The sequence below is a fragment of the Hevea brasiliensis genome, chromosome 6, assembly GCF_030052815.1.
Source record: "Hevea brasiliensis isolate MT/VB/25A 57/8 chromosome 6, ASM3005281v1, whole genome shotgun sequence".
NCBI classification, from domain to species: domain Eukaryota; kingdom Viridiplantae; phylum Streptophyta; class Magnoliopsida; order Malpighiales; family Euphorbiaceae; genus Hevea; species Hevea brasiliensis.
Genome location: NC_079498.1, coordinates 78638589 through 78660929, shown reverse-complemented (window position 1 = coordinate 78660929; position 22341 = coordinate 78638589). Strand labels below are relative to the sequence as shown.

Sequence of the window (22341 nt, the reverse complement as noted above, 5' to 3'; positions counted from 1 at the left end):
TCTAGTCATTGGTCCTCTGACCATTCTAGTCAACAATCTTACTTATATTCGTAACATTTCTTTGTTGTATCCGCACCAACTGTTCAAATTTTTACTTCCACAACTTTTTTTATCTATTAATATTCTATAACTTACTTCCTTTTATACTAAACTATAACCTTTCGATATTCTAACTTTTGAGTTTTAAATCCCTAAGTAGGATTTTCAAACTTATTTCTAACAATAAAATTCTGTCCTAGCATAACTATATCAAAACAGATGCAGTTGGCAACTATTCTCATCTTGGTGTACTATCGAGTAGTACGTAACTCTACACAATAATCTCAAGTTAGTACTGTAATCTGCAGCTTGCAGTACAAACATCAAGAATATTGCATAGTTACTACGATACATTCCAATAGATCAAACTTTCCTATATTTTATCCTTCTCAAATTCACTAATATCCGAAACTTATTCTGATTACAATATCCATTGATAATTACTAACTGTAACATCTTTGCCCTCATCTAGAGAAATTCCATTACTGTAACTTACTTTTAGGTAACTAACAATTTTTTTTTTTGTTTTTTTTTGTTTTTATACAGGGACAGCAGGAAGGGAAACAATGCTGACACTAACTTAAAAGTATGTAGATCCCGGGTCAAACAATACATATATATATCTTAATTAAAAATTGAAAAAGTACCAGCAAAAATGTCAAAAGTTTTAGCCTCTTCCCTCTGCTGTATAGTGTATATTCTAACTGAAGCATCACCCTGTTCTGGCTGATTCACAGTACTCTGACTTTTAGGTGTACTACCCCTACCTCTACCTCTACCTCTACTAACTGATGGTGAACTCTTTGGGGTAGAAACTTGGGCTAATCCCCCTAGTGTAGTAAATGATCCAGAATGGCGTGGATTTATACAATCCTTAGCAAAATGACCAGTCTCTCCACAATTAAAACATGCTCCTATGGCTCCATAACATACCCTACTATGTGGTTTACCACAAGTTTGACAAAGTCTATCTGACAACGCATTTTTGGGTTTCTACTGAGTTTGCTGATCCGATCGGGGTGATTTCTATCCAGAAAATCTATCTCTACCTGATTCGCGTGAGCTAGACCCTCCAAGTGCTTCCTTTTTCCTGACCCACTATCAGGAACTTGATCAGTAGTCTTTCTAATTTTCTCTTTTTCTTCTGCACCCTTTTTAACTATTTCTTCACTCTCAATTCTTTCTAGTTCCAGGGCTTGCGATATTAGCTCTAAGAAATTCTTGTGTCAAAATCCCACAACTTGCATTCTTAGACTAGGCCTTAACCCAGTCTCAAAACGTTTACATTTGTCTCTAGGAGTAGTAAGTAGGCTTCCTGCATAGTGACTCAATCGAGAGAAGTTTCTCTTGTATTTTGCCACTGTTCTGTTCCTTTGCTTCAGGTTTAAGAACTCTTGTAGCTTCTGGTCCACATAGGCATCTAGGACATATTTTTGTCTGAACTCTTTGAGAAAGTCATCCCATGTCAGCACTGGGGGTTCCACTAAATTGTGGGGAATGGTTTTGCCACCAGTCATATGCATCCCCCTGTAAAAGTGAGACTGAGTATTCAAACTTTAGCTCATTGGTGTAGTGCAGCTTCCTAAAAACTCTTTCCATCCTTTCTAACCATTATTCTGTCTCTAATGGATCCACTGTCCCCTTGAACTCAGTAGCCACATACACTACAAGAATTATAGTTTTTAACGACCAATTATCAACGAGAGAATTAAAATTTCCTCGTTAATGATATATAAATAACGACTAATAATATAATTGATCGTAATTATATAAAATTTTAACCACTGTTATAAAATACTCTAGTTAAAGAATAAAATATTGGTCGTTATATCCAAAATTTTAAATGAATTATTTTTAAGTCTTTCACGAGGACAAAAGGTCCTTGTAAATGAATCAACTTCTTTTTTTAGATTTTATTTTTCCCTCTAGCTGATATTATTAATTCCTATTTCTAAGAGGTTTCTAACTCCTAAAGCCCTAAATTGTGTTTCTAAACGTAACTGCCACCATCCCTCTTATTACGTTTTCTTTCTTCAACTTCCAATACAAATGCAATCAAATCGATCGAAAACACCATCCCTCTTTTACGTTGCTGCACTACTTGCAACGATACCATTTGTGCTGCTTCTTGTGTGGTTGAAATCCTAGGTGAGGTGGGCATTGCCATTGATTTTGAGGTGGGTATTACTAGTAATATGAGTAATAAAAGTGGTTATAGGATTTGTTCTTGTGTTTGATGGTAACAATATTGAATTTGGTATTGTGGGTATTGTAGGGCTTGCACTTGTTCTTACAAATTTGGATTAAGGTGTTGCTATTCAGATTTTGGAAGAGAGGAAGTCCATTGATTTTTGCAAATACCCCTTATTTATTCCTACTGATCTTGATTTGGAAGCCTACATTGCTCATAGGGTTTATTAATTTGGAATTCTCTCCTGAATCAGCAATCTTACAAGTAAGTTTTTCTTATCAATCAGGTGGTGTCATTATATTTGATTAGGAGCTATTTGCCTTTAGGTCTCTATGTGTTTGATAAATTGCTAGAATGAAATTTTATAGAGGGTTAATAATATGAAAGAATAGCTAAAAGCAAATAGAGTAGAAATTTATTAAAATTTTATTTTAGAACAATATCTGCTTAAATTCTGCTGCAAATCCTATACTAATTACATTGAAATTCTGGTTCAAATTTTGCTACAAATTAATATGTAATTCCTGCTCCAATTTTGCTGCAAATTCTACAGTAATTCCTGCTTAAATTCTGCTGCAGTTCTACACAAATTCTACTACTTATTTTATTGCAAAATTTGCGGCAATTCTGCAGTAATTCTTACTTATTTTGATGTAATTTCTGTTCAAATTCTGCAGCAATTTCTGCACAAATTCTACTACTTATTTTACTGCAAAATTTGCAGCAATTCTGCAGTAATTCTTACTTATTCTGATGTAATTTCTGCTCAAATTCTGCAGCAATTTCTACACAAATTCTACTAATTTCTGCTCAAATTCTGCAGCAATTTCTGCACAAATTCTACTACTTATTTTACTGCAAAATTTGCAGCAATTCTGCAGTAATTCTTACTTATTCTGATGTAATTTCTGCTCAATTTCTGCAGCAATTTCTGCACTAATTTCATTGCAATTCCTGCTCAAATTCTGCTACAAATTAACATGTAATTCCTTCTCAAATTCTATGGCAATTTTGCACAAAATTCTGCAACATATATTAATTGCAAAATATGTAGCAATTCTGCAGCATTTCTTATATTTGATTGTGCTATAAATTCCTGCTCAAATTGTGCTATAAATTCCACAGCTATTCCTGCTCAAATTCTGCTGCAGTTTTGCACAAATTCTGCTGCTTATTTTATAGCAAAATCTGCAGCAATTCTTGCTCATTCTAATAGCAAAATCTGCAGCAATTCTTGCTCATTCTAATGCAATTTCTACTCAAATTCTACCGCAATTCTTGCACTAATTTCATTGCAATTCCTGCAGTAATTTTGCTATAAATTAATATGTAATTCTTGCTCAAATTCTGCTATAAATTTCGCAACAATTCCTGCTCAAGCTATTTAATTCCTGCTCAAATTGTGCTATAAATTCCACAACTATTCCTGCTCAAATTCTGCTGCAATTTTGCACAAATTCTGCTGCTTTTTTTATAGCAAAATCTGCAGCAATTCTTGGTCATTCTAATGCAATTTCTGCTCAAATTCTACCGCAATTCTTGCACTAATTTCATTGCAATTCCTGCAGTAATTTTGCTATAAATTAATATGCAATTCTTGCTCAAATTCTGCTATAAATTTCGCAACAATTCCTGCTCAAGCTATTTAATTCCTGCTCAAATTGTGCTATAAATTCCACAGCTATTCCTGCTCAAATTCTGCTGCAGTTTTGCACAAATTCTGCTGCTTTTTTTATAGCAAAATCTGCAGCAATTCTTGCTCATTCTAATGCAATTTCTACTCAAATTCTACCACAATTCTTGCACTAATTTCATTGCAATTCCTGCAGTAATTTTGCTATAAATTAATATGTAATTCTTGCTCAAATTCTGCTATAAATTTCGCAGCAATTCCTGCTTAAGCTCTGCTACAATTCTGAACAAATTCTGCTGCATATTTAATTGCAAATCTGCAGTAATTTTGCAGCCAGTCATGGAGATAGCATCCTCCCTCAGTAATCTGCATATTTAATTGCAAATCTGCACAACTGATAGTTTCACAAATGTTATTTTGCTTGGCTAGAAATAGCATCCTCCCTCATGTTCTCTAAGATGTTTGAGTCCACTAAATCAAGTGCATTCTCTTTGCTTGTCATTTTGCTGCAAACCCAGTACACTATGTCCTTGTTCTCTCCAAATTCTGGTTCTACTAGCCTTTTTCCTGTGACCAACTCCATTAGGACTACTCCAAAACTGTACACATCACTCTTCTCATTTAGCTTGCATGTGTACGCATATTCTGCATTCCATAGTGCAGAAAACAGTCAAAATATGCAGCAAGTTTCCAAAAATTATCTATAGGAAAACATGATAATTTTGATTATGTACAGTAAATTACACCAATTTGGACTGCAGAATGTGACTAGCTAGGCAAGCATTACCGAACAAGCCTTTAATCATAAAATTTTCGAATAAGTTTGAAAACTCAACCATATTAGAATTAATTTTAATATTATGAGATATTAAATTTAAATTTAATAAAGTTTAATGCTAATAATTTAAAATAAAAAAGGGTAATGTTAATTAACAAAAATGAAGAGAAGAAGAAACGAAAAATAGAGGATGAAGGAAAATTAAAAATTGAGGGAGATTGAGAGTACAGCTGATTGATTTAGGAACAAAAAGGAGTGGCTTTTATTTTACCAAGTGTCTCCCTTTCATTGATCAATGCACAATTATTCCATAAGTTCTTTTGTATTTAGAAAATTCACTTTTATAGTTCTTTGTCTTTCAAATTCCTCCATTCTGACCCTACTTTTAAATTTCCACTTCATATAATATTTTGGCACCATCCTTTTTGTGATCAATGTTATTTAATTTTTTTAATATTTATTTATTTAATAATGTAACCTAAATTTTAAACTAAATTTTTTTCTTGTCAAATACATTTGCTTATTTTTATAAGTTATATTTCTAACTATCAATTTATTAGATAATGGCTCCTAGTAAAGGATGGATGGATCTTGTTGGTGATCGTCTTAATGATGTATATTTACGTGGGGTTGAGGAATTTTTAGACTATGCTTTTAAGAAGACTGGGAGGCGTGGGGAAATACGTTGTCCATGTGTCAAGTGTAGTAACACGTATTCCGCCACACGAGAAATGGTAGGGACACATCTCAAGGTGTATGGAATAATACGTAATTATACATTTTGGTATCACCATGGAGAAAGGGTAGGTGAATCTGAATCTAATTTAGAAAGTGTTGAACAAAGTGAAGATGAGCCTAGCAATGAGATGCATGACATTTTAAGGGATTTATATCTAGAGTTTTGTGGTTAAGATACAAATGATATGGATACGGATATCTTCGCTTGTGATATTCATAAAGAGGAACCGAATGAGGAAGCGAATAAATTCTATAGGTTACTAAGAGATTTTGAGCAACCATTATACCAAGGTTCTAAGAGCTCAAAGTTATCTTGCTTAGTCAAATTGCTCCATATCAAGAGCCTTGGTCGATGGAGTAATGAGTCATTTACTATGTTGTTGCAATTATTGAAAGATGAATTATTACCTCAAGGATCTAATTTGCCACAATCATATTATGATGCAAAGAAAGTAATTCAAGATCTTGGTCTCTCATACAAAAAAATTGATGCATGTGTAAATAATTGCATGTTATATTGGAAAGAGGATGAGAGGCTAGATTTTTGTAAGATTTGCGGCTATTCTAGATGGAAGACTGATAAATATAATGGGGAAGACAAGGTTAAAACCAATGGGAAGAGAATACCAAAAAAAATTCTGCGTTACTTTCCACTAAAGCCAAGACTTCAAAGATTGTTTATGTCCACAAAGACAAGATCTTTGATGAGATGGCATAAAGATAAGAGGGTAGATGATGGAGTGATGAGACACCCTGCTGATTCAATGGCATGGATTTCCTTTGACAAACTACATCCAAATTTTGCCTCAGACTCTCGCAATGTGAGACTAGGCCTTGCTAGTGATGGATTTCAACCTTTTGCCAATTCAAAAAATGCCATATAGTGTTTGGCCAGTTTTACTCATTCCATACAATTTGCCACCTTGGATGTGCATGAAACAATCAAATTTTATTTTATCAATGCTTATTCCAGTCCCGAGGGTCCGGAGATGCAATTGATATCTATCTTCAACCTTTAGTAGAAGAACTAAGAGAGTTATGGGAAGCGGCATTGATACATTTGATGCATATGCACTGTAATTTCAAGTTACATGCGGTTTTACTATGGACTATCAATGATTTCCTGCATATGCGAACTTATCGGGTTGGAGTACTAAGGAAAGTTGGCTTGTCCTTGTTGTAATAAGGACACTGTTGGATGAGGTTGGCTAATGGAGGCAAGCAATGTTATATGGGTCATCGACGATATCTTCCTCTTAATCACAAATGGAGAAATGATAACGAATCTTTTGATGGCACAAGGAGCGAGGTTTACCACCCAAGCCACTTTCAGAGATGATATACTTGATCAAGTGAAAAATCTTGAAGGGTCATATTAACTAAGGCTCCTCATATGAAGAAAGCAATCTCACATGATGGTAGGGGGGACAATTGGAATAAAAAGAGTATATTCTTTGACCTTCCATATTGGAGGACCTTATTGCTACGTCACAACTTAGATGTCATGCACATTGAAAAGAATATATGCGATAATATACTAGGGACAATCATGAACATAAAGGGAAAAACTAAAGATGGCATCAAAACTCGCCTTGACTTGCAAGCATTAAATATAAGGCGAGTTACACCCAGACAACAGGGAATAAAGTTGTGATACCTCCAAAGATTATGCGGTTTATCTACTTCTGAAAAATACAGGCTTTGCCAATTCTTGAAGCAGTTAAAAGTTCCAGATGGATTTTCATCCAATATTTCTCTTTGTGTAAACATGAAAGAGAGTAAAATCTCAAGATTAAAGAGTCATGATTGTCACGTTCTTCTATTACATATACTTCCTCTTGCAATACGTGGTTTACTTCCTAAAGTAGTATATGAACCACTTGTTGAGCTGTCATTGTTCTTCACTCATTTAGGAGCAAAGTCATTAAAGGTAGATGTATTGGAGCAATTAGAAAAGCAAATTCCTATAACTCTTTGCAAGCTAGAAAGGATCTTTCCACCTTCATTCTTTGACATTATGGTGCATTTGCCTATGCATTTGGCTAATGAAGCTAAAATTGGTGGACCAGTACAATATCGTTGGATGTACCCAATAGAACGAGCATTATATTCATTTAAGTCATGTATTCGTAATAGAGCTTGTGTAGAGGGTTCAATTGCAGAGGCATACATTGCAAATGAGTGCATGACTCTTAGCTCAAGGTACTTGCATGGCATTGAGACAAAGTTCAATCGAATGGAGCGCAACTATGATGGTGGCAGTAATAAAAATAAAGGAGGCTTATCAATTTTCTCCAAAGTAGGACGAGGATTAGGTGCTAGTAAAACTCGTGATCTTGATACACAGGAGTGGGAGCAAGCTCATATTTATGTATTAAAGAATTGTGATGAAGTCCAGCCATACATCGAGTATGATATTTTTTTTTTTGCTTATTCATATTGTATTTACTCTTTTTTTTTTTAATTTATCACAATCACCTATAATCCTCTTTTTTTTTTTTTTTTTGCCCCTTAGAGAGTATTCACAATTGCTAGCAACCAATTTAGTAGGTATGTCAGAAGGTCAATGGAATAAAAATTTTGTTAGGTGGTTTAAGACAAAAGTAAGTACACTTTAAGTTTTGTATGTATTTTGAGTAATTAATTATTTCAATTGTTTGTAACCATTAGGAATTAATTTTTCACTTTTTCAAACAAATTTTTTTTATAGGTTGCGTGGTTGCATAAAAATGACTCAAGTCCAATGATGGGAGCCCTACTCTCATTATCACGCGGTCCTGCTCGATATGTGACATCTTTTTATGGTTACATTGTCAATGGGTATAGGTTTCATACTAAATATCATGACCAAGGTTTGAGGACACAAAATAGTGGAGTTGTTGTAATTGGAGATATTGGTGATGAAGTTAACAACATAGATTACTACGGTGTCTTAACTGAGATTATTCAATTGCAATATCTTGGAGGAAAACGTGTGGTGTTATTTCGTTGTAATTGGTGGGATGTTTATGATCGAGTGAGGGGGGTTAAGATTGATGAATATGGGGGGGGGGTTAGTGTTAATTGTAAACGAACTTTGAAAACGAATGAACCTTTCATTTTAGCTAACCAAGCATCACAAGTCTTTTATGTTCCAGACAATATTCACAAAGGCTGGCATTGTGTGATAAAGGCACATCCTCGAGATTCTTATGACATCCCATTAGAAGAAGACATTGACCCCGTTGACTTGAATCAATTAGGTGAAGCATATCAAGCTGATGAATCTGTCAATCTTGAATCTGGAGAAACAACTACAGCTGATGCAAATGACCAAATTAGTTGGAAGAGGATGGATATAGAGCCACAAATAATTGATATATCTTCAACACAGAAGAAAAGAAAACATGGATCATGAAGTTTATTTAATTATTATTGTTTGAATGCTAGTGTATAATGTTTCTTTTCAAAATAAACTCTATAATATATACATAATTTATTTTGGATGTTTATGTGTAATTAAGTTATTCAATGTAGTTTACATTTCATTTTGTCTTTTTCCCATATTTTGTTTATGTTGTTTCCCATATTTATTTATGTCATAATATATTTTTTTGGTTTGAAAAAAAATTCACATATATTTGATGTGCTAATATTCCAGGTAAATGACGCTAGAAATGGGGTCACAAAAAAAGAAAGGACCTAGGACAAATATAGTGAAGAGTTCATTTATACCACTGGGTGCATTAAGAAGGGCAAGGGGACATGGACATCAATCAAGATCATTTTTACCTATGACATCCACACAAAGTCAAACTGCATCAATTGCACGTTGTTCATTAGAGCCACATAATGACAACTCTCTTTTTCAAGATGTTGATCATAGGGAAGAAGATGGTGGAGTACAGGAACAAATACCTGAACAAGTGCATGAAGGTTCAACTCCTATTTTTCTATTTCATTCAGGGTTATGAATTTAGTTTACATTAATAATTTACTTTTTATTTTTAATATTGATAGATTTTGATACTGCAGAATGTAATACAACAAGGCAATATCAAAGTAATAATAATCCAGCTCAGGAAGAAACACAAGAAGGTTCAAATAATTATTGTCATATGTATTATTAATAATTTATATTTATTATTGATGCATTATTTCTATATCATTAATGAAGTTCTAAGGACTTTTTTTATTTAGGTATTTCCACTATACAAAAGAAGAGAAAAACAAGAGGAATGAACAAAGGTAAAAAGATTTGGGCAGCACTTAAGGATGGAGAGAAACTGGATGTGGTTTTTTATAATAATCGAGTTGTTGGAGAATATCATGCAGAATGGTCAAGACATTTGGGCAAAATAGTGCGTGACCCAAACATTTGTCCAATAAGAGTGCACTCATGGAAGCAAATTGGAGAAGATGCAAAAGATCATATGTGGGATTCAGTCAAGGTACCTTTATTTTTAATAAAACATTGGATTAATTTAATTTACATATATTCATTCATTCTTTTTTTTTTTTGTAGGAGAAATTTAAAAATGTTGACATTGAGCTATATCGAGAAAAGACTTTAGAGCATATGAATCATTTGTGGAATAATTGGAGAGGGGATTTGAAACGCCACAATATAAAGCCTTGTGGTTCTTTTCCAGAGATGTTGAAAAATGTTCCTCAAGGGATGCATCAAGAAGATTGGGAGTGGTTAGTTAAGAACCATTTTTGCACCAAAAAATTTAAGGTATGACATTTTATTTTACCAATATTAGAAATTACGTAAATTAAATATAAGTATTTTTATCTTTAGTTTTATTATTTTTTATAAGGGTTAACATAATGTTTTTAAATACTTTTTTTAATATAGGAAACAAGTGTTCGAAACTCTGAAAATAGGAAAAATTTAACTATGCTTCATCGTACTGGTAGCAAACCTTACAGACAAATTATCTATGATTTGGTAATGTTAGTGAAATTTTTTCATGCTTTTGCATTTTAGAGATTAAATATATTATGCTATTGTGTAACAATATCGTATTTTGTAAAGGGAGGCAAGGATGGCAATCCACCAGACATTGGAACTATATTCTTTGAAACTCATAAGAAGGGTGCAAATTTGGTTGACTCTAATGTTCAAGAGAAATATGTATGTTATATTACTTTTATTGCAAATCTTTGTCTTTTCATAAATTGTTTTATTTGTGTCATTGATTAATCATAATTATTATAGGATCAAATACGTTATGTCATCCAATCCAACCCTTCTTTGTCTCATATGGAGGTTGTAGAACAATGTTTTGAAACACGACATCGTGATCAAGTTATTGGTTATGGGGGTGGAATAAAGGCAAAAGAAGTTAAGAAATCTCATTCCAACGTTGGCCTTCAAGAGGAGAATCGATTGCTTAAGGATCGTTTGTCTGAAGTAGAAACTAGGATGAAATACCTGGAGGACTTATTGTTGAGCCAATACTCTAATGCTCCATCTAGAACTTCTCTATCTACAGATCAATCTACTTGATTGTGATAAGGTAAATTATCTTCTTTTTCATCTACTATATTCTTTATATTGTTTTTAATATAGGTCATATTTTAAGTTGTACATTTACAAATAGAAATAAATATTCACTATTATATATTTATTGAAGATAAATGTATATAATTTAATTAAAGAGCACATAAATTGGATTGGAAGTTGATGAATATTTTTGAATTTATGTTTTATGCAAGTTATGAATTTGAATTATTTGTTTGAAATTTTGAAAATATTCAAAATACAAATGGAATTTTGCCAAATTTTTTATTTGATATATTATACTTAAACTGTTTAGAAATAAAATATTAACAAATTTTAAGTTAAATGTGAAACTCATTTCAAGCTATTAGTGGATTTCATAGTAGTTGCAATTTAATTATATTTTTATATTTTGGTGCATATGTGATTATGCAAATAGTGAAAGCATTGAAGTAATTTTTTTGGGTGAAGGTGTTCAAAAGTAACTTAGAAGATATTGTTGAATTTTATTTCAGCCTTCACGTATTTATAGTTTTCTTATTGACATAAACAAATTAAGTGTAAATAATTAATATTAAACCGACATTTGAGACGGTTGTTATGACATTTTTCATATTGATGTATGAATGTTATTTTGTTTATGAAGCATATTATTTATTATTATTAATTGCTTATTAAATTTTTTAGTATTTTAAAAGTTAACACAATTAAATCATCATTATTAATGATGATTTTTGCATTCATATTGATTGTTAATCACCTCTTTTTGTTATTGTTAATATGTTTTTACAACTATTTTTATGATTGTTAATCATTTTTAACGACCATTTTGCATCGTTGTTATCAATTTTTAATGTTCATCCTCAATTATTTTCAACGACTACTTTTTACTATCGTTAGTAATTTTTAACGATCATCATTTGCTCTCGTTAATACTTTTTAACGAGATTTTTTTTAATTGTTAATAACCATTAACGAGCATTATTTGTTGTTGTTAATATTTTTTAACGACCAATTTTTTCATTGTTAATAGTTTTTAGATGCCGTTACATTGTAAAATAACGATCTTTTAATTTAAATTTGATGACCATTTTCTCCGTTGTTAATAACATTAACGACGGCTAAAATAGTCGTTAATACTATAATTTTAACAATCGCTTATTGTGTCCTCGTTATTAGTATCAACGACGAGTTATATAAATTCCTCGTTAAACTTTTTAACGACGGAGCCTATAACGACGACTTAACGACCAACTTTTGTGGTTGTTAATTATTATTAACGACCACTTTTTAACTTTTAACGATGATTTTTCCTCTCGTTAAATATTAATTTTCTTGTAGTGATATTTAATCAGCTTGTCGTACTGCCTAACTGAAGGCTGTGATTGTACTATTGGTGTCTACAGTGGGGCTTGCATGGGCATGTTACCAACCATCTGTTGGAACATTGCACCCATCTACTGAGCAATTTGAGCAGGGAACTGTGGTATTAAGGGGGCTTGTGCAGCTGATCCACTCACATTTTGATGGGCTGGGGCTTCCCCTTGCACCTCAGCCTCTACTGATTGATCGACTGAATGATCCCCTTCTTCCATTGTTAATTAGAGGATATTATACCTCCTGAACAAATAACATAAGAAGATTTTCTCCTGTTAGTGCATATTTATAATGTAATGTACTGTATGTATCAAACCATGACATTGAGCAGTTCTACTATGAAGGAAAAATATTCAAATTACAGGTTAAAACAGAATTTAAAAACTTGCTCTGATACCACTAAAACATGTCGCACCTTATCCCTATGTAAGGCATAACATGATCCCGTAGTTTACCTAATGAATTACCAAACTTCGTCTACTGATAACCCATTAAATACACTACAAGGGATTTTAAACCTTTTCTTATTTCTTTTTACAGTGGTGAGTCCTTTTGATAGGTGCTAAAAAAATTTTAACTGAAATGAAACTAATTAACGAATCTGAAGTATCAGTAATTTTTTTAAAAATTTCGGCAGAGTGCCGTTTGTATTTTGAATAAAACTGTTCTTCAAAAACCTATAAAAAAAAACACTTCTAATATATTTGTTCAATCCCAAACTCTAATATGGCTCAATTCAAATCAGTGTCCTCAACACAGTTCAAACTCAATTCAATATCATTTTCAGTAATTCCAAAGATAAAGTGCAAAATAAATGAGTATTTCAAAAGCTGAAATAAGAGAATTGTAATGCAACATTTTGACAGGCCAAAATAATTTACAACTTTATTTTACAATTGCTCAAGACCAAGTACAATATATACATACAGTGCACATATATTATAACAAGAATTACAAAAAGGTAGTATACTCAATATACCCAGCAAAATCCCAAAGTGTAGCATAAGCAGCCTACTCTGCTGCTCTGTCTGTCTGTCTATCTGCGACAGCAATGAAAAAGCTATCGCTGAGTAAAATTTACTCAGTGGTGCACAATAACAATTTAAAATGCGGTATGTAAAACTTTTATTAATAATTTACAATTCAAACAATTCACAATTTTTCAAAGCTCATATAACACAAATTTGATCAAACAATTTAATAACACAGTGTTGCCAATCAATAACACAACTTAGGTCATGGCATAAACTTTTCCGAACATGCCGTATTGTACACCACGACAAGGCATACTCACCCCACTAATCAAAATCAATGAGGGAGGTGGCTAGCTAGCTAATAAGAACTCATTGATACTCACCTCAAACTGACAAGTCAAAGAGGAAGGAATATAGTCATACTCACCCCATAAATGGAGGAGGAACATAGTAATATTGCCATGCCAAGTGAATCAAAACAATTCCAAATCACAATATTTAAATATTTCATACAAACCACAAATCACATTTTAACTCAAAATTTTCATTTGCAAAGTAGGCAACACAATAATTTCCAAATAAAATTCCCAAAGCCAAAACAATAAAAAATTATTCATAACTCATTTCTCCAAATAAATTTTCTGGTAAAAGTAGTGAATATAAAAAGTATTGGGCACAAACCTAGTTTGAGTCGCCTCTAAGCCTTAACTCAATATTTCTTATGCTTTTCAATATCCTTTTCAACTGAAACACACAATTTAAAGTGTTTCAGTACCCAGTTAAAATGTTTCTAACAATAAAATCCAATATCTAAATTTTTCTTGATACTATTCCTTCAATTCGTTTTATTAGTCAACCTATAATGTTGACCATTAATACACACTAGGTGAATAAATTTTAATGTTACCAATATGTCATATTTTGCATTTCAATATGCTACCAATATAGTGCAATTTACCATTTCTACAAGTTGGCATTCATTGCCAAATTATTTCAAGTATCATTGTATGTAAATGTCATGTTCTTAATTTTTGTGTGCTAGATTGGTCTAGCTTAAAGTCCTATTTCTCTTGGTTTTTAGCTTTTGGTCAAAGAAGAAAAATTATAGCTCTATACCTTATTGCACTCGGGGCAAAATTTTAGGTCATTCTGAGTTGTATAGACCAAGATATGGTCAATTTACTAAAGCTGGACAAATTGCACCTTTAGTGTAAAATTTGGTCAATTTTAGGTCACTTCTAATTCTGGCAGTTTTGGTACCCGAATTTGTGCAAGCAATTTGACTTACTTATGGTCATTTTTGGGTTTTAGTGTCTTCATAAGAGTTGTAGCCCTATGTCTAATCTATTCATGGTAAAAATTTCAGGTCCTTTGGACATGTTTTGTGTGAGTTATGGTCATTCTAATGACTACTGTTTATATGGTCAAAAATCTAGGTTTGCAAGGCTGCCATTTCGGATTTGGTCATTTTTAAGGTCAGTTTCTAGGCAGAATTTTGGCAACATTTCTACATGAAAGTTGGCCTATTTGGTGTCTAGTTTCACCCCCTATTGGCCTCATACAAATTGCGTTCACAGTTTTGCACTTATGACCTAATTTAGGTACTGCTAACATACACAACCTGCATTTGAACATCACACTTCCAATTTTGACAATCCTCCTCCTCTCAATACTTCAACATTTAATCATGGCACTTCTATATATATTGTACACAATTCTAGCAAACATTTTGGGTAAAACACTCAAGTGCTCAATACACATATTACTACCCTGATTCTCAAAATTAAATTCAACACAATATATACATGTAATCACTTAATTTTTACTACATACAATTCCACCACTACTTCACATATACTGCCCTTAAACCATAATTACCATAATTCATCAATTTAATTCATGATATCAAGCATTAATTCATGCACTTCAAGGCTGCCAAAAATGGCAGTTTGCTAAGGTCTCTAAATTTCTTTCCAAAACCCCTAAATTCAATACTTTCTTACACATACATGGGAATTAATTGGCTAGCACTTCAATTTAACTTCATCAACACTAATTCCTATCAATTTCATGTAAGAAAAACTCAAAGAAAATGAGCTCCTATGGCTGCCAAAAATTGTATACATCAATAACTCGTCAAAACCTTCAAATTTCTTCACCATTCAACTCATCTCAACCTTAAAACAAACTTTAATGAAGCAAGGAATGAAAAACTAGCACTAACCATTTTTGAGCTTCACCAAAACTTCATCAAATCCTCTTCTTTTTGCTTCCAACATGCTGCCCAAGGTGTGTGTGCAAGCTTTAATGAAGAAACCAAGTGGAAAGGAGGCTTGAATCATGAGTGCATGGTGGTGGAGTGAGGTTTGCCCACGGAGGATTTCCATGGTGTTTCTCTTGGCTGGTTTGTTTCTAAGGTTGAAGATGAACAATTCTGTCCCAAATTGGCTTATAAATGTGTCCCAAAATCTGAGTTAGGGGAGCACTAACCATAAATTAATCATTTAATTACTTAAAGTTTCATAATTTGCACATTTGCCTCATTTCTTTCACTATTTATATAATGTACCTCATTTTTATTTTTCATGACATTTCTGAAGTGTAATATCATTTATTTTTAATGGAAATTGAGGTCAAAAGGTAACTCTAGGTGTCAAATGACCAAAATGCCCCACTTCGGGTTATATTCTCGATTTTTCAGTAACATCGATTTTTATCTGTTTCTCAATTTTTTGTTTTTCTTTGTACTAATTTATTAATTTTTTTAACATTTATATTATTATTTATACTTCAATAAGTCTTTAATTATGTCTTGAAACTAAATTCTGAGGGTTTCCTGCAGTCCTGGGGTCGGCTATTGCCTGGGTCGTAACTTCCCCGTGCGGTCACTCATTGCTGCGGTGCTGGCTCGTTTAACTTGGTTACATTTCATTGCTATTATTTTTCCTTTGTTTTTCTTATATTTTCCTTTCTTGTATTTTATTATTTTATGTCTCCTCACTAATATCTAAGTGTAGTTCCAGGCATCCTAACTGTCCGGACAGACACTAGTCAACGGAACAGTAGAATGCACTATCCAGCATAGGGGTGTTACAATTCTCCCCCCCTTAAAATAAATTTCATCTCGAAATTTTATCTGATTCTAGTCTCTGAATAGCTATGGATGCTGCCTCCTCATATCATACTCTCATTCCTAAGTAACTTTTTGGTCTGAATGATGGTCTATAACACCTTAACCAAATGTATACATTTATTTCTCAACTGCTTCACCTCATGTACTAAGATCTTTATGAGTTTCCCCATCATACGTTGAATTTAAATTCATTTTACCTTTTTAGAGGTAAGCAATTTTGTGTGCTAATGAATCCACTCTTTCTAGGATCTCGTGTGATCCTATGGAGTGAGAATTTAGTTTTTCTCCTTTCTATATGATCGTATAATCTTCTTTCCTTTGAATTTGTATAAGACTTTTAACAATCTAATACAACATTTAATTTGTTTGTATAACACCAATCTTCTCTTACTATTGTTCTGTCTAATATTTCGGTTCATGTTTCCTTATTGAATGACCCTTGAGGTCATATTAGAATTATTTATCTAGTCATTGGTCCTCTGACCATTCTAGTCAACAATCTTGTTCATATTCGTAACATTTCTTTGTTATATCTGAACCAACTGTTCAAATTTTTACTTCCACAACTCTTTTTATCTATTAATATTCTATAACTTACTTCCTTTTGTACTAAACTATAACCTTTCGATATTCTAACTTTTGAGTTTTAAATCCCTAATTAGGATTTTCAAACTTATTTCTAACAATAAAATTCTATCTTGGCATAACTATACCAAAACAGATGCAGTTGGCAACTATTCTCATCTTGGTTGTCACACCTTACCCCTCTGTAAAGCATAACATGAACCCGTAGAATACTTAATGAACTACCGAACTTCACCTACCAATAACTCATTAAGTACCCTACAAGGGATTTTAAAACAATTTTCTTACATTTTGGAAGTGGTGAGCATTTTGGTAGGAATTAAAAACCATTTATTCAAAGTTTAAATACTAGTAAAATTTTTTGTCCATTTTAATTTTACCGCAAATTTTATAAAAATTTTGACAGAGTTCCGTTTGTAATTAGAGAAAACAGTTCTTCAAATACCTGAGAAAAACACTTCCAAAAATTTTTCACAACTCCCATCCTCCAATAAATCTCAAATCAACTCAATTCAAATCACTTCAAAGTAATTCCACAATCCAAATCAAAATTTATCATCTCAAAATATTTAATACTTCATTCACAATGCATAAGATATGAAATTCACATGTACAATTATTAAATTTACAGAAGGAGATCCAAAAATAATATTATTACAAATTATTTTCAACTGCTCAACTTATATTGATACATACAACATTATTATATTTACATCAAAACTAACTACAAGGGTATAAAATGATACCCGTACAAAAAAATCAGAGTAGTCATCGATTTAATAGCAGCTCACTCTGCTGCTTTCTCCTTGCTCTTATCTGCGACAGCAAAATAAGCTATCGCTGAGTATAAAATACTCAGTGGTGCACAATAAAAATTTAAAATGCAATACATAAATCGTTCATTGATGAAATATAATTTGAATACTTCTCAATCACATTTCACAAATATCAAAGCTCATAATAACACCATTTAGTCAAATAATTTATTAAACACAGTATTGCCAAAATCATATACAACTTAAGCCATGACACAGAATTTTCGATCAATGCCGTGTTGTACACCACGACAAAGCAATCTACAACCCCATTAATCAAAATCAATGAGGGAGGTGGCTTAATCAAAATCAATGAGGGAGGTGGCTAGCTAGCTAATGAGTACTCATCCGATCTCAACCTCAACTGGCAAGCCAGAGAGGGAGGAAAATAAACGATCTCAACCCCATAAATGGAGGAGGAATAATGTGATACTGTCATGCTAAGTGTGAACATAAAATCAATTCAAAACAATTTATTCAAATAATTCATTGGAAATCTGATAAATTTTCAAAGTCATATTCACAATCATAAATGGCAACACAATTCGTAATTAACTCAAGAAAAATCAAAATTTCAAGAATCATATATTCAAATAAAAATTACTGTGCACAGTCCTGACGTGAGTCGCCTTTAGGCCTTGACTTAGTCTCTCAGAGCTTCCAAGTCTTTTTCAGCTGAAACACACCATTTCACAGTGTTTCAGTACCATAACTTACATAAATCCAAAAATAAATTTCACTTCATTTTTACCTAGCTTTAATGTGCTAATTTCGACGTTCTCGAAGTTTTTGTGTTTCGGGTTACTATTCACTACACTATTCAAGTCAAATTGTTGACTTTTTAAGGCTTAATAGGTATGGAAACTCCAACTTCACCCACATACCACATTTTGGTCATTAAATTTGTTGGTTTTGGTCATTTTCTCAAAGCTTAAGTCCTTTTGGCCAAATTGTCATATTTTCAGTTTTGGTGCTCCAAGTTGCACTGTTCCATTGGTAATTTTACTGTTGGAATTTGGCAAAACTTCCTTCATAGAAAATATTCCTTATTGTCTTAAGTTTATTCTCATTTTTGAATCACCCCAATTGGAGTTTTGTAGCTCAAGTTAGGGCCATTTGAACCAGGGCTGCCAGGTTAGACACAACCCAGATTTTCTGGGCAAATTTTGGTGCTGGCAGATTTGGGTCATCAACTTGGGGTGCCCAAATGGCTTGGTCGCTGGCAGAATTTGGGCTTGTGTTCTTCATGAAAGTTTTAGGTCTATATCTCGTCTAACCACTGGTAAAATTTTAGATCAATTTGACTTTCCTAGCTCGAGTTATGACCAAATGAACAAATACTGTTCATTTGGTCAGTTTGTACAGTGCCAGACTGCACTTATCCAACTTTGGTCAATTTGTTCACTAGGTTTTGGTCACTTTTTGGGCATGGTTCCTAAATGAAAATTGTGTCATTTTATGTCTATTTTCATCCCCAATTGGTGCCATATCAATTGGACTTGTAAAATTTCATTTTTGGTCCTTCAAAGTTGACTTGGTCATGCTGCAAGTAGCATGACCATACACCCTCCGAATTTAACTTAATTTCCAACCATTCCCACACAACTCATTTGGTCATAATTGACCATTTATCACTTCACAATAGGTCAAACACATCATTTACTCATTTCTTACATTTTTGGTTCACAAACCCTAAGTCCCAAAACCCTAACTCACTTAATTTGTTACATTATACTAATTCCAACCATACAAACACAATTCCTTAACTCATTCAAGCTTTCTAACATAATTTATTCAATCAAACTCATGCAATTCTCACCCCTACATAGGCTGGATGAATTTTCCTTTGGTCCTCTAAAGATGTTGTCTTTTCATTTTAAGTATATTTCTAGGTTAATTAAGCTATAAACATAACTAAATCAACTAACAAATCAAGTTTAGTTTACTAACCTTGTGTGCAGAATTTTCTTCTTCCTTTTCTTCGAGTTTTCTTTTCTTTCTTTCCTTTAGATCTTGTTTTCTAGTTGCCCAAACAAGTTTTATCTATGGTAGACTATTTTTTTGTGGTGGGATTTTTAGTTCTTCAAGCTCACAATAGAGCTTTCATGGTGGTTTTGTGAGGGAGAGAAGAGAGAGGCGGCAACCTTGGGTAAAAGAAGACCAAAATGACTTTTTTTTTCTTTTCCCTTCTTTTATTTAGTTTAGCTTATGGAACACCCCAAAAATCAATTTAATTAATTTCTTAATCATAACTTTTATGACATCATGCATGATGTCATGCATGATGTCATCTCCCTACACTTTTTTTTTTCTATTAGTTCTTTAATTTAATTCCCGACTCCGAAATTTTCTTTTCTCCGATTTTATTTGACAGTTAGGTTAGGAGTCAGCTCTCGGGGTCAATTGACCAAATTGCCCCTCTCCGGTTCATCCCGGTTTGTAAAGAATTCCATATTTCTTTCGGCTCCCTGACCTAATTATTTGACTGACTTAACAGTTTTTTTTCATGATTTTCTCTTTTCCACTGTGTTCATGAGGGTCCTAAGGACCGCAGCATCACATTTTACGGTTCGAAATTTGAGTTTAAAACGACTTCGCAGTCGTTCCCGAGGAGGTCACCCATCGCTGTAACTCTCGGCTCGTTTAACTTCTTATGTTCTATTTTTCTTATTTATACTTAACTAATTGAACATTACTAATTATTTGTTTTTATGGTTTCTCTAGTTGTCTTAAATATGGTTGTAATCTTCTTAATTGTCCGGACCAACATCGGTCAACGGAACAGTAAAATATACCAGGCTATACAAATAGGGGTGTTACATTGGTGTACTTTCGAGTAATACGTAGCTCTACACAATAATCTCAAGTTAGTACTGTAATCTGCAGCTTACAGTACAAACATCAAGAATATTGCATAGTTACTACGATACATTCCAATAGATCAAACTTTCCTATATTTTATCCTTCTCAAATTCACTAATATCCGAAACTTATTCTGATTACAATATCCATTGACAATTATTAACTGTAACATCTTTGCCCTCATCTAGAGTAATTCCATTACTGTAACTTACTTTTAGGTAACTGATAATTTTTTTTTTTATACAGGGACAGCAGGAAGGCAAACAATGCTGACACTGATGTAAAAGTATGTAGATCCTGGGTCAAACAATACATATATATATCTTAGTTAAAAATTGAAAAAGTATCAGCAAAAATGTCAAAAGTTTTAGCCTCTTCCCTCTGCTGTATAGTGTATATTCTAACTGAAGCATCACCCTGTTCTAGCTGATTCACAGTACTCTGACTTTTAGGTGTACTACCCCTACCTCTACCTCTACCTCCACTAACTGATGGTGAACTCTTTGGGGTAGAAACTTGGGCTAATCCCCCTAGTGTAGTAAATGATCCAGAACGGCGTGGATTTATACAATCCTTAGCAAAATGACCAGTCTCTCCATAATTAAAACATGCTCTTATGGCTATATAACATACCCTACTATGTGGTTTACCACAAGTTTCACAAAGTCGATCTGACAGCGCATTTATGGGTTTCTACTGAGTTTGCTGATCCGATCGGGGTGGTTTCTGTCCAGAAAATCTATCTCTACCTGATTCGCGTGAGCTAGACCCTCCAAGTGCTTCCTTTTTCCTGACCCACTATCAGGAACTTGATCAGTAGTCTTTCTAATTTTCTCTTTTTCTTCTGCACCTTTTTTAACTGTTTCTTCACTCTCAATTCTTTTCAGTTCCAGGGCTTCCGATATTAGCTCTGAGAAATTCTGGTGTCAAAATCCCACAACTTGCATTCTTAGACTAGGCCTTAACCCAGTCTCAAAATGTTTACATTTTTCTCTAGGAGTAGTAAGCAGGTTTCCTGCATAGTGACTCAATCAAGAGAAGTTTCTCTTATATTCTGCCACTGTTCTGTTCCTTTGCTTCAGGCTTAAAAACTCTTGTAACTTCTGGTCCACATAGGCATCTGGGACATATTTTTGTCTGAACTCGTTGAGAAAGTCATCCCATGTCAGCACTGGGGGTTCCACCAAATTGTGGGGAATGGTTTTGCCACCAGTCATATGCATCCCCCTGTAAAAGTGAGACTGAGTATTCAAACTTCAGCTCATTGGTGCAGTGCAGCTTCCTAAAAACTCTTTCCATCCTTTCCAACCATTATTCTGCCTCTAACAGATCCACTGTCCCCTTGAACTCAGTAGCCCCATATTTAATCAGCTTGTCGTACTGCCTAACTGAAGGCTGTGATTGTACTATTGGTGTCTACAGTGGGGCTTGCGTGGGCATGTTACCATCCATCTGTTGGAACATCGCACCCATCTACTGAGCAATTTGAGCAGGGAACTGTGGTATTGAGGGGGCTGGCAAGCTTATCTGTTGGAATATCTAAGTGTAGTTTCAGGCATCCTAGCTGTTCGGACGGATACTAGTCACCAGAATAGTAGAACACATTACCAAGCATAGGGGTGTTACATGGAAAGCTTATGTGTAGTGCCATGTGTCACCATCTCATGGTGCCACATGTCACCCTGTGAAATGACCAAAATACCCCTGTGTCTTAATTTTGAGTTTTCA

The 22341-nt window shown here is 33.4% G+C and overlaps 1 protein-coding gene and 1 long non-coding RNA gene across 2 annotated transcripts; both read left to right on the top strand.

Annotated features, from left to right (window-relative positions):
- Nucleotides 1-2011: 2011 nt before the first annotated feature.
- On the top strand, nucleotides 2012-8339 carry LOC131180984 (uncharacterized). Its single transcript, XR_009149629.1, has 3 exons — nucleotides 2012-2216; nucleotides 2315-2494; nucleotides 8090-8339. It is a non-coding gene; the product is annotated as an uncharacterized LOC131180984 (long non-coding RNA).
- Nucleotides 8340-9023: 684 nt separating this feature from the next.
- On the top strand, nucleotides 9024-10873 carry LOC131180655 (uncharacterized). Its single transcript, XM_058148007.1, has 7 exons — nucleotides 9024-9294; nucleotides 9379-9456; nucleotides 9559-9809; nucleotides 9884-10096; nucleotides 10220-10312; nucleotides 10400-10498; nucleotides 10583-10873. Exons 1-7 carry the CDS (start codon nucleotides 9024-9026, stop codon nucleotides 10871-10873), a joined length of 1296 nt encoding a protein of 431 aa, XP_058003990.1.
- The last annotated feature ends 11468 nt before the right edge of the window (nucleotides 10874-22341 follow it).

Excerpts from the sequence above, each read along its gene's own strand:
- LOC131180655 (XM_058148007.1), top strand. The coding sequence starts at position 9,024 with ATGACGCTAGAAATGGGGTCACAAAAAAAGAAAGGACCTAGGACAAAT. Across the intron at positions 9,457-9,558 it reads TCAGGAAGAAACACAAGAAG|GTATTTCCACTATACAAAAG; the intron begins GTTCAAATAATT and ends TTTTTTATTTAG. Across the intron at positions 10,313-10,399 it reads GACAAATTATCTATGATTTG|GGAGGCAAGGATGGCAATCC; the intron begins GTAATGTTAGTG and ends TATTTTGTAAAG.